We start from the raw sequence: 11180 nt of genomic DNA, 5'->3' as shown, positions 1-11180 counted from the left end.
GGGCTCTGGTGTCCCCAGGGGAATTGGGGGGGGGGGCATTGGTCCTGGGGGGGTCTTGTGGGGGGGGGGGCTCGAGGTCCTGGGGGGGTCCATCGTGGTTCTGGGGGGGCCCCTCGTGGTTTTGGGGAATCCATTGTGGTCCTGGGGGGGTCCTTGGTGCTCCTGGGGGGTCCTTGATGCTCCTGGGGGGTCCTTGGTGGTCCGGGCGGGGTCCCTCGAGGTCCTGGGGGGCCTCCTGGTCCTGGGGGTCCTTGGTGGTCCGGGGGGTCCCTTGCGGTTCTCGGGGGGGGGTCCTCGCAATCCTGGGGGGTCCATCGTGATCCTGGGGGCCCCTCATGGTCCTGGGGGGTCCCTCTTGGTTCCTCGCAGTCCTGGGGGGTCCATCGTGGTCTGGGGGGGCTCCTCGTGGTTCTGGGGGGCCCTCGTGGTTTTCTGGGGGTCCCGGCCCCCCTCAGGGCTGCTCCTGCTTCTTCTTGACGGAGATGCGCTTCTTGCGCGCCGCCAGCATCTCGTAGAAGGGGTCCACGCTCACCGCCGCCCTGGGGGGGGCAACACGCGGCTGGGACCTGACCCCCCTCCCCAAAAAAGGGTGGGGGTCCCCTGATCCCTGGGGGGCGTTTAGGGGCTGCCCGTCCCCCTGATCCCATGGGGGGTGTTTAGCGGCTCCCCCGCCTTGATCCCCATAGAAAGCTTTGGCAGGGGGCACTTTGGGGGGGGGGGGGGTTGTGTGCCTGCCCCCCAGGCACCCCGGGGGGGGGGGGGGGGGCAATTTGGGGGGGGGTTGAGGCACCATGGGAGGTTTTGGGGGCAATTTGGGGGGGTTGGGGGCACTTTGGGGAATTTGGGGTGAAATATGGGGGGGTGGGGGCACTTGGGGGGGGGCATTGGGGACCCCATGGGGGGTTTGGGGACACTATAGGGGGTTGGGGGTCACTATGGGGGGGTCAGATGACTATGGGGGGGTTGGGGGCCCCATGGGGGGGTCCTGACCCCCCCCCAAGGGGTGGGTGTGGGGCACCCAAGGGTGGCTTCGGGGCCAGTATGGGGGGGTTGGGGGCACTTTAGGGGGGTTGGAGGCCCCATGGGGGGGTTGGATCACTATGGGGGGGTCGGGTCGCTACGGGGGGGCTTTGGGAACTCCATGGGGGGGGGGTCAGTTCACCACGGGGTCCCGACCCCCCCAGCGCCCCTTTGAGCCCCCCAGCGACCCCTCGGGTGCCAGCAGCGGGGTTCCCACCCCCTCCCCTCCCCCCGGGACCCCTTCCCCTGCCCCCCCCCCAAAAAAAAAATCCCCCGCGGGGGGGGGGCGCGGGGGGGGCCTCACTGGATGGATTTGATCCACTCGTCCTTCTGGTCGCGGGTGGGGGCCGAGATGCGGTACACGACGTGGTTCCCCTCCACCACGCGCCCGTCCGCCTCCGTCTTGCACGCCTTGATCAGCTGCCCCTTGTTGTTGGGGATGTAGAGCTCGAAGCAGTGCTGGGGGGGGCACACGTCAGCGGGGGGGGCGCACGTCGTGGGGGGGCACGGGGGTCGGGTATGGGGGGGTATGAAGGGGTTTGGGGGGGTTATGGGGGGGTATGGGGGGATTTGGGGGGGTTTGGGGGGATGTAGAGCTCGAAGCAGTGCTGGGGGGGCACACGTCAGCGGGGGGGCACGGGGGGGCACGGGGGGCGGGTATGGGGGATATGAGGGGATCTGGGGGGTTATGGGGGGGTTATGGGGGGTAATAGGGGTGTATGTGGGGGTTATGGGGGACTATTGGGGAATATGGGGGGACAAAGGGCCATGGGGGGGGGCACAGGAATGGGGGGGCCACGGGGCCACGGGGAGCCACGGGGGGCCGGGGGGGCCATGGGGGGCCCTGGGGGGCTCACCGGCTTGCGGGGGTCCTCGACCTCGCGGATGCTCAGGTTCTCCAGGGGGATGATGCCCCGCGGCTCCTTGTCCTGGGGGGGGGCACATATTGAGGGGGGGTCCGGGGGTCCCAGGGGGGCCCCGGGGGGTCGCGGGGGGGTCTCACCGTGGTGTACTCGAAGTAGTAGAGGCAGTTATCGGTCAGGATGAACCAGCGCCGCTTCCACGTCTTCACCCGCCCGCCTGGGGGGGACACGGGGGGGTCAGGGGGGTCGGGGGGGGGGGCACAGGGGGGGGGCACAGAGGGGGGGGGGGCCGGGTCTTTAAGGGGGGGGGGTGATGGGGAATGGGGGGGCAGAGAGGAATGGGGGAGAATATGGGGGTTGGTGGGGGGGTAATGGGGGGCGTTGATGGGGGTCTTTAATGGGGGGTCTTAATGGGGGGCTGTTAATGAGGGGGTATTAATGGGGGTCTTAATGGGGGGCATTAATGGGGGGGGCGTTGATGGGGGGGCATTAATGGGGGGCGTTGATGGGGATGTCTTGGTGGGAGGCGTTGATTGGGGGTCTTAATGGGAGGGTGTTAATGGGGGGCACTGATTGGGGGGTCTTAATGGGGGGCGTTAATGGGGGGGTTAATGAGAGTTCATCAATGCGGGGGTGTTAATGCTTTTTTTGGGGGGGGCCACAAGCCCCAAAGCATGCTGGGATGGTGATGGGGGGGGGCAGAGGAGGCTGCGGTCACCCCCCTTTTAATTACAGCCCCCCTGTTAATTACAGCCCCCCCCATTAATTACAACCCCCCAGTTAATTATGACCCCCCCCCGTTACAAGGCGGTCACGGTGCTGCCCCGCCCCCCGTTACGTACCTCCTGGGGGGCCGGGTGGGCGTCGGCAGCGAGGGGGGGGGTGGGAAGGGGGAGGGGAGGCGGGGAGGGGCACGGGGGGGGGGGGGGGGCGGAGGAAGAAAGAGAGGAGACGTCAGTCACGGCCGCACGGCGCCCCCAGGACCCCTGGGGGGAGGGTTGGGGGGGCAAGGGGGGAACTGGGGGGTCCAGGGGGGCTGGGGGGTCCAGGGGGGCTGGGGGGTCCACGGGGGCACTGGGTGGCGCTGGGGTCACTGGGGGGGGGTTAAGGGGGGAACTGGGAGGGCTGGGGGGCGCTGGGGGGATTGGGGGGTCTACGGGGGCACTGGGGTGGTCCTGAAAGGTACTGAGATGGTCTGGAAAGGAACTGGGGGGGTCTGGGGGAGGCACTGGGGGGTACTGGGAGATACTGGGGGGATACTGGGAGGCACTGGGGGATACTGGGGGGATACTGGGAGGCACTGGGGAACACTGGGGAGATGATGGGGGGCACTGAGGGGATACTGAAGGATGCTGGCGGAATACTGGGAGCACTGGGAGGATACTGGGAGGCACTGGGAGGCACTGAGAAATACTGGGAGGATACTGGGAAGCACTGGGAGGCACTGGGGAATACTGGGGGGATACTGGGAGGCACTGGGGAACACTGGGGAGATAATGGGGGGCACTGGGGGGATACTGAAGGATGCTGGCGGAATACTGGGAGCACTGAGAGCATACTGGGAGGATACTGGGGGGATACTGGGAAGCACTGGGAGGCACTGAGAAATACTGGGAGGATGCTGGGAAGCACTGGGAGGCACTGGGGGGATACTGGGAGGCACTGGGAAATACTGGGAGGATACTGGGAGGCACTGGGAAATACTGGGAGGATACTGGGAGGCACTGGGAAATACTGGGGGGATACTGGGAGGCACTGGGGGATACTGGGAGATACTGGGAGGGCACTGGGGGATACTGGGGGGATACTGGGAGGCACTGGGAGGCACTGGGGGATACTGGGGAGATACTGGGAGGCACTGGGGGGTTACTGGGAGGATACTGGGAGGCACTGGGGACCCCGGGTGCGCAGCAGCACAGAGCCCCGAAGGCCCCCAGGGGCTGCAGAGACAGGAGGGGGCGGGGCGTGCTGGAGGGGGGCGGGGCTCGTCCGAGGGGGCGGGGCTTATCAGCGGGGGGCGGGGCTTATCAGAGGGGGGCGTGTCCTGCCCGGAGGGGGCGGGGCCTCACCCAGCTTGAGCAGCCAGCCCTCGCGGTCGGGGTTGAAGAAGGTGTGCGTCAGGTCGTTGCCGTCGTCCTCGGGGATCTTGAAGGGCTCGCTGCGGATGCTCTCGTACAGGTTCTGGGGGGGGGGGGGGCGGGGTCAGACACGCCCCCCCCAGCCCCGCCCCCAAGGCTCGGACCCGCCCCCCCCCCCCATGTGGTTCCACCCAGGCTGGTGCTGGCCCCGCCCCCTGAGCCCGTGGCCCCGCCCCCGAGGTGCGAGCCCCGCCCGCACCCGCTGACCACGCCCCCACATCCAAAGCCCCGCCCCCCGGCCTCTAGCCCCGCCCACCCCACCGGGTCTGATGTCTGCTGCTGTGGCCACGCCCCTGCCCCCAGGCCCCGCCCCCGAGCCCCGCCCACCTCCTGCAGCCACACCCACTCCCAGAATAAGCCCCGCCCACCCCGAGGCCCCGCCCACCCCGAGGCCCCGCCCACCCCCAGCAGCTCCAGGGGCAGGCTGCCGCCCTCATTGGAGCCCCGCCCTGCAGGCCCCGCCCTCTCCCAGTGGCCCCGCCCCACAAGCCCCGCCCGCCCCGTTAAGCCACGCCCACCCCGTTAAGCCCCGCCCACCCCGAGCAGCTCCTCGGTGCCCCAACCTTCAGTCCCTGCCCCTCTGCCCTTGACCCCACCCCATCAAGCCCCGCCCACCCGAGGCCACGCCCACCCCCCGAAGCCCCGCCCACCCCGTTAAGCCCCGCCCACCCGCAGCAGCTCCCGGGGCACGTCTCCACCGCCATCGATGCCACCCCCGGCCCCCGCCCCCTGCCCATGACCCCACCCCCATCAAGCCCCTCCCACCCGAGGCCCCGCCCACCCCCGAGGCCCCGCCCACCCCGAGGCCCCGCCCACCCCGCCAAGCCCCACCCACCCGCAGCAGCTCCTCGGGCAGGTCGCCGCCGTCGTTGATGCCGCGGTTCATGGCCACGAAGCGCTCGGCCGAGGGCTTGTCGCGCACGTTGGGGTTGTGCAGGCTGGTGTTGAGCATGATGACGGCGAAGGACAGCACGTAGCACGTGTCTGCGGGGGGGGTCAGGCAGCGACACCACACCCCGCGCCCGCCCCAGCGCCCCCACCCCAAAAGAAACCAACCCCAAAAGCCTAGCCTCAAAAAACCCTGCCCCTCTAAAAAAATAACCCCCAAAACACTGCCCCGAAATCCCTTTCAGCCCCCAAAATCCGCCCCAAAACCCCCACCCCAAAAAAAACACCCCAAAAACCCTGCCTCGAAAAACCCACCCCCAAAAAATACCCCCAAAAAACCTAGCCCCAAAAACCCTGCCCCAAAATCCCTTTCAGCCCCCCAAATCCGCCCCAAAACCCTCCCCAACACCCCAAAAACAATCCCAAAAACCCCCACCCCAAAAACCCTTTCAGCCCCCAAGCCCCCCAAAACCCCCTCCCCTTTTCCCCAAGCCCCCCCATTCTCCCCAATAGCCCCCTCCCCTGACCCCCAACCCCCCCAAGCCCCCCAAACCCCCTCCCCTGACCCCCCAAACCCCCCAAACCCCCCAAACCCCCTCCCCTGACCTCCAAGCCCCCCCAAGCACCCCATAAACCCCCTCCCCTGACCCCCAGCCCCCCCCATCCCCCCTCCAACCCCCCCCGACCCCCCCAAATCCCCCCCCCGTACCGGTGCACTGGAAGACCCCCGGGTTGCAGAGGCAGTAGCGCTGCGCGAACGCCTCCATCATGCGGTCAATTTTCTGCGCCTCTCCCGGCAGCCGAAAGCTCCACAGGAACTGCCTGGGGGGCGGGGGGGTGAGGGGGGGCACCCCGAGTCCTCCACCGCCCCCCCGCACGGACCCCCGCCGGCACCCCCCGAGCACCCCAAAAGTCCCCAAAGTCCCCCAGGCTGGCACCGAGCTCCCCCCCCCCGACCCCAAATCCCTTCTTTTACACCCAGAATCGCCCCCAACAGCCCCCCCAGGCCCAAAATGTGCCCCCTGTAAGCCCCGCATTGCCCCCAATGCCCCCCCAGACCCAAAATCCTCTATTTACACCCAGTATCTCCCCCGAAGCCCTCTTAGATCCCCCAAATCCCCTCTCTGTGTACCCAATATTGCCCCCCCAGCCCCCCCAATGCCTCCCAGAGCCCCCCAAGACCCCAAATTTCCCCCCAGGCCCCAAATCTCCCCTCCAGCCCCCCAAATCCCCCCTCTATACACCCAACATCACACCCCCAGCCCCCCAACGCCCCCCCAAACCCCAAATCTCCCCCCAGACCCCCAAATCCCCCCTCTCTGCACCCCACATCGCCCCCCAGCCCCCCAAACGCCCCCGCCGGCCCCCCAAGTCCGTCCGTCCCCCCCCCCGCAACGCCCCCACCCACCGCAGCGCCTGCACCAGGTTGAGGTCGGTGAACTCGTGCAGGTCGACGAAGGCGTGCAGCACCCCGATGTTGAACTCCTCCCTGGGGGCGGGGCCGGGCTGTCAATCACCTCGAGACCACGCCCACAACCCCGCCCACTGCCCCACCCAGTGCCACACCCATAGCCCCACCCACTGCCCCGCTCGCAGCTGTCAATCATCTCCACCCCCTTGGCTCCAATGGGGATGCCGCAGCGCTGCTCCCAACCGAACCCCGCCCCTATCGCAATAAGCCCCGCCCTATCGTGATAGGCCACACCCTGTCGCGATAGGCCCCGCCCCGCCGCGACAGGCCCCGCCCACCTCTCGCCCAGGTAGTCGCCGATGGCCGTCTTGTTGAGCCCCTCGCCCTTGTAGAGGAAGCGCGCGATGTCCTCGGCCGTGTGCCGCAGCAGCTCGTTCTCCACCAGGAACTGGATGCCCTGCGCCCCGAAACCGGGGGGGACCCCAAAAAGGTCGGGGGGGACCCCAAAAATTGTCAGGGGGGACCCCAAAGATTTGGGGGGAAGACCCCAAAGAGTTTCAGGGGAGACTCCCAAGGAGTTTCGGGAGGGCCCCCAAAGTTGTCGAGGGGGACCCCAAAAACTGTCGAGGGGGATCCCAAAAGCTTGGGGGGACCCCAAAAATTGTTGGGGGGGAGACCCCAAAGAATTTCACGGGACACCCTGGAGATTTTCAGGGGGAAACCCCAAAGATTTTGGGGGGAGAACCCCAAAGATTTTCAGGGCGGGAACCCCAAAATTGTGGAGGGGGACCCCAAAAATTGTCGGGGGAGACCCCAAAAACTTTGGGGGAGAAACCCCAAAAAGTTTCAGAGGAGACCCCGAACACTTTGAGGGCAGACCCCAAAGATTTCCAGAGGGAAAACCCAAAGGATTTTTGGGTGGGGACCTCCAGGATTTTTGGGGTGAATTCTCACCTTTTTGGGGTCCATGTTGAATTTCTTGCGGCCCATCCCCATCTTGCGGTTCCTCTGGAGGGTTTTGCTGGGAGCGGGGGGGAAGGGGGTCACAGGGGGGCACCCCAATGCTGGGTGGTTTGGGGGGGGGCACTGAGAGAGGGGACCCAGAGCCCCTGGGGGTGGGGGGGCCAGGATGGGGTCTCTTGGGGGGGGGGGGTCTTGGGGGTCCCAGGGGGATATCAGGGGGTCCTGGGGGGTGTCTGGGGGGGGGTTTGGGGGGTGTCAGAGGGCAGGATGGGGGTGTTTGGGGGTCATGGGGGGGGAGGATTTGGGGTCAGTGGTGGGTCCTGGGACGGGATCTGGGGGTGTCAGGGTGCTGGGGGTCCTTGGGGGGCTTGTGGGGTCCCTGGGGGGGCTTGTGGGGTCCCTGGGGGGCTCCTGGGGGCTCCTGGGGTCCCTGGGGGGTTGTCGGGGTCCCTGGGGGGTCCCTGGGGTCTCAGGGGGAGGATTTGGGGTCAGTGGTGGGTCCTGGGAGAGGATCTGGGGGTGTCAGGGTGCTGGGGGTCCTTGGGGGGCTGTCGGGGTCCCTGGGGGTCCCTGGGGGCTCGGAAGGTCCCTGGGGGGGCTGTTGGGGTCCCTGGGGGGCTGTTCGGGGCTTGTGGGGTCCCTGGGGGGCTTGTGGGGTCCCTGCGGGGTTCCTGGGGTGCTTGTTGGGCACCTGGGGGGTCCCTGGGGTCTCACGGGGAGGATTTGGGGTCAGTGGTGGGCCTTGGGAGGGGCTTTGGGGGCTGTTGGGGTGCCTGGGGTGGTCCCTGGGGGGGCCGTGGGCGTCCCAGGGGGTCCCAGGGGGTCCCTGGTACCTGCCCTCGTTGGCCTCGAGCCCCTCGACCTCGCTCATGGCGTCGCTGAGCTCCTGCCGCAGGCGCTGGATCTCCCCCAGCAGCTCCTGCTTGCGCCGCCGGATGCTCTCCAGCTCCAGGCGCTCGGCCGCCGTCAGGTCGGGGGGCACTGGGGGCGGGGCCGCCTCAGGACACGCCCCCCTCGCCCGAGGCTCCGCCCCCAGCCCCGAAACCCCGCCCCTCCCTGCTGCAGCACCTGCCCCGAGCCCCACCCACATCCCAACGAGCCCCGCCCCTTCCCCAAACCCCGCCCCCTTTCTCAAGCCCCGCCCCTTCCCCAAGCCCCACCCACAACTCCTGAAGCCCCGCCCCTTCCCTAAGCCCCACCCCTTTTCCCCAAACCCCGCCCCTCTCCTAAGCCCCACCCCTTTCCAAGCCCATTTTCCCAAGCCCCGCCCCCTTCCCCAAGCCCCGCCCACCGTCCAAGCCCCGCCCCTTCCCTAAGACCCCGCCCGTCACCCAAGCCCCGCCCCCTACTCCCAAACCCCGCCCCTTTCCCACCCAGCATGCCATTTCCCCCACAAACCCCGCCCCTTCCCCCAAGCCCCGCCCTGTTCCCCATAACTCCGCCCCCTTCCCCACAAGCCCCGCCCATTTAACCCGAACCCCGCCCCCTTCCCACCAAACCCCGCCCCTTCCGTAGAGCCCCGCCCCCTTCCGTAAACCCCGCCCACCGCTGTGGCCACGCCCTCCGTGTCTAGCCCCGCCCCTTCCCTGAAAGCCCCGCCCCCCACGTGCAGGGCCGGCTGGGGGCGGGGCCTGGTCCCCACGGGGGCGGGGCCTGAACCCACTGGGGGCGGGGCCTGGAGCCAGCGAGGGGCGGGGCTCGGGCCCAGCGGGGGCGGGGCCTGAAGCCCCTTGGCCCCGCCCCAGGCGTGGTCACGCTCCGTCACGTGACAGCCCCTTCCCGGCCCTGTCACGTGACCCCGTCCCCCGTCTTCACCCCGCGCCCCCCCCCCCCCCCCACCCCGCGGGAGGACCGCCCTACCATAGACTCCGTCCTCCATGGCGGCCAGAGCGGAGCTGGGCCGGGGGCCGCTCCGTCCGCCGCTCGCCTCTCGTCTCCTCCGCCCTCGGCCGCCGCCGCCGCCGCCGCCGCGGCGCCCGCCCTGCCCAGCCCCGCCCCCCGCCGCCAGCCTCGGCCAATCAGCGACCGGCTCGCCTGACGGACGGCCCACTCCGCCAACCGCCGCGGACGCCGCGGACGCCGCGGACGCAGCCCGCCCTCGCCGTTCATTGGCAGCAGGTAGCCAATCAGCGCGCGGAAAGCCTCCCAGCGGGCGGTGATAGGCAGCCGTGCTGGCCAGTCAGCGACCAGAACGGCGCTACGAGGTCAATCCCCGCCCCTCCCCGTGACTGACAGGCCTCGGAGCCAACCGGATGGCGTGGAGGGCGGGGCCTGCCCCGTTGCTAAGGGCAGGGGCGGTTGCTGAGGGCCCCGGGCCTGCAGGGCCCTGACAGGGCCGCGACCCCCCGGGACCCCCCCGAGCCCCCCAGAAGCCCCCAGGACCCCCCAGACCCCCCCGAGCCGCTTCCAGAGATTAAATTTTATTTTAAAGAGCGAATTTTCCGTAAAAATCCATGCACGGGGGGGGGGAGGGGGCGGGGCCGAACCCCGGGGGCGGCGCCCGGCGCTGTACAAGGGAGGGGGCGGGGCCTGCGGGGGGGCTGTACAAGGGGGCGGGGCTGTACAAAGGGGGCGGGGCCTGGGGGTCCCAGCCCCTCCACCCCCATTAACCCTCGGTCGTTAATGGGGGCCGGGCTGGGGGGCACTGGGAGGGACTGGGAGCAACTGGGAGGGGCACTGGGACCGACTGGGAGCGACTGGGAGTGACTGGGGGGAACTGGGAGAGACTGGGAGCAACTGGGAGGGCACTGGGAGCGACTGGGTGCAACTGGGAGGGACTGGGAGAGACTGGGAGTGACTGGGGGACACTGGGAGAGAGTGGGGGGTACTGGGGGGCACTGGGAGCAACTGGGGGCACCAGGAGCAACTGGGGGGCGCCAGTAGTGACTGGGGGGCACTGGGAGCAGCTGAGGGGGTACAGGGATAGACTGGGGGGATACTGGGATAGACTGGGGGGGACTGGGCCCGACGCTGCACGCGAGAGCCCAGCTCTGCAGCCGGCCCAGGGCACTGGGGTTACTGGGAGCAACTGGGTGAACTGGGCGCAATTGGCACAGCGCTGCCTGGAGACTGGACCATACTCGTCCGGCACTGCCCAGGGAACTGGGCCATACTGGTCTGATGCTGCCCAGGGAACTGGGCCATACTGGTCTGGTGCTGCGCAGCAAACTGGGCCATACTGGTGTGGCAGTTCCCAGGGAACTGGGCCATAGTGGTCCAATGCTGCCCAGGGAACTGGGCCATACTAGTCCGACGCTGCCCAGCGAACTGGGCCATACTGGTGTGGCGGTTCCTGCGAGGCAGGGTGTTTCTGGTCCGGTTCTGTCGAGGAAACTGGGCTGTACTGGTCCATACTGGTCCAACTGGGCCTTACTGGTCTGGTTCTGTCGAGGAAACTGCTCCGTACTGGTCCAACTGGGCCTTACTGGTCCGGTGCAGGCAGGGAACTGGGAGGGCCTGGAGCAGCACCGGGCTCCCCCGACCCGGCTGGGGCCCCCTAAGGCACAGGGACCCCCCGGTCCTCGGGGACCCCCCAAAAAGGAGCTTGGGGGGGGGCACTAAAATAAGGTCGGTTTCAGGGCCCCCCCCCCCCAAAAAAAAAAGCGGTTTCAGGCCCCCCCCAAAAGACAGCGGATTCGGGGGGGCCCTAATTAGTGATAATTTTGGGGGGGGGCCCCCCACGAGATGGCAGTTTCAGCCCCCCCCCCCCCCCCCCCCCAAAAAAAAATCGGTTTCAGGGCCCCCCCCCAGAAGACGGCAGTTTCGGGGGCCCCAATTAGCGGTAATTTTTTGCCCTCCCCCCGATGGCAGTTTTGGGGCCCCCCAGGGCCCCCCTTAAATCCCGGGGGGGGCACGGCCCCGCCCGCCTGCGGGGGGGAGAGGAAGATGAGGGGAGGG

The 11180-nt window shown here is 68.6% G+C and overlaps 1 protein-coding gene across 2 annotated transcripts; it reads right to left on the bottom strand.

The window, feature by feature from the left end:
* Positions 1-269: 269 nt before the first annotated feature.
* On the bottom strand, positions 270-9303 carry LOC136789408 (cytohesin-2). Of its 2 annotated transcripts, none has more exons than XM_066989465.1 (12): positions 9144-9303; positions 8117-8264; positions 7275-7341; positions 6659-6777; positions 6318-6398; positions 5619-5731; positions 4857-5005; positions 3952-4064; positions 2024-2102; positions 1878-1949; positions 1325-1446; positions 270-539 (listed from the first exon to the last, which is right to left on the bottom strand). In XM_066989465.1, exons 1-12 carry the CDS (start codon positions 9160-9162, stop codon positions 452-454), a joined length of 1170 nt encoding a protein of 389 aa, XP_066845566.1. In that variant the 5' UTR covers positions 9163-9303; the 3' UTR covers positions 270-451. The 2 variants fall into 2 exon arrangements, with proteins under 2 accessions (XP_066845566.1, XP_066845565.1); XM_066989464.1 differs by having other exon boundaries at positions 272-539; positions 1325-1479; positions 2024-2100; positions 3953-4064.
* Positions 9304-11180: the final 1877 nt, after the last annotated feature.

Source organism: Anser cygnoides, unplaced genomic scaffold (assembly GCF_040182565.1).
Source record: "Anser cygnoides isolate HZ-2024a breed goose unplaced genomic scaffold, Taihu_goose_T2T_genome scaffold_44_1, whole genome shotgun sequence".
NCBI lineage: Eukaryota > Metazoa > Chordata > Aves > Anseriformes > Anatidae > Anser > Anser cygnoides.
Note: the sequence above shows the minus strand (reverse complement) of the source record. Positions and strands in the feature narration are given on the sequence as shown.

Bases quoted from the DNA above. Each gene is read 5' to 3' on its own strand.
- LOC136789408 (XM_066989464.1), bottom strand. The intron at 2,101-3,952 runs GTGAGGCCCCGC...TGTCCCCCCCAG, and splicing joins GGGCTGGCTGCTCAAGCTGG to GCGGGCGGGTGAAGACGTGG. The intron at 1,480-1,877 runs GTGAGCCCCCCA...TGCCCCCCCCAG, and splicing joins TCGAGGACCCCCGCAAGCCG to CACTGCTTCGAGCTCTACAT.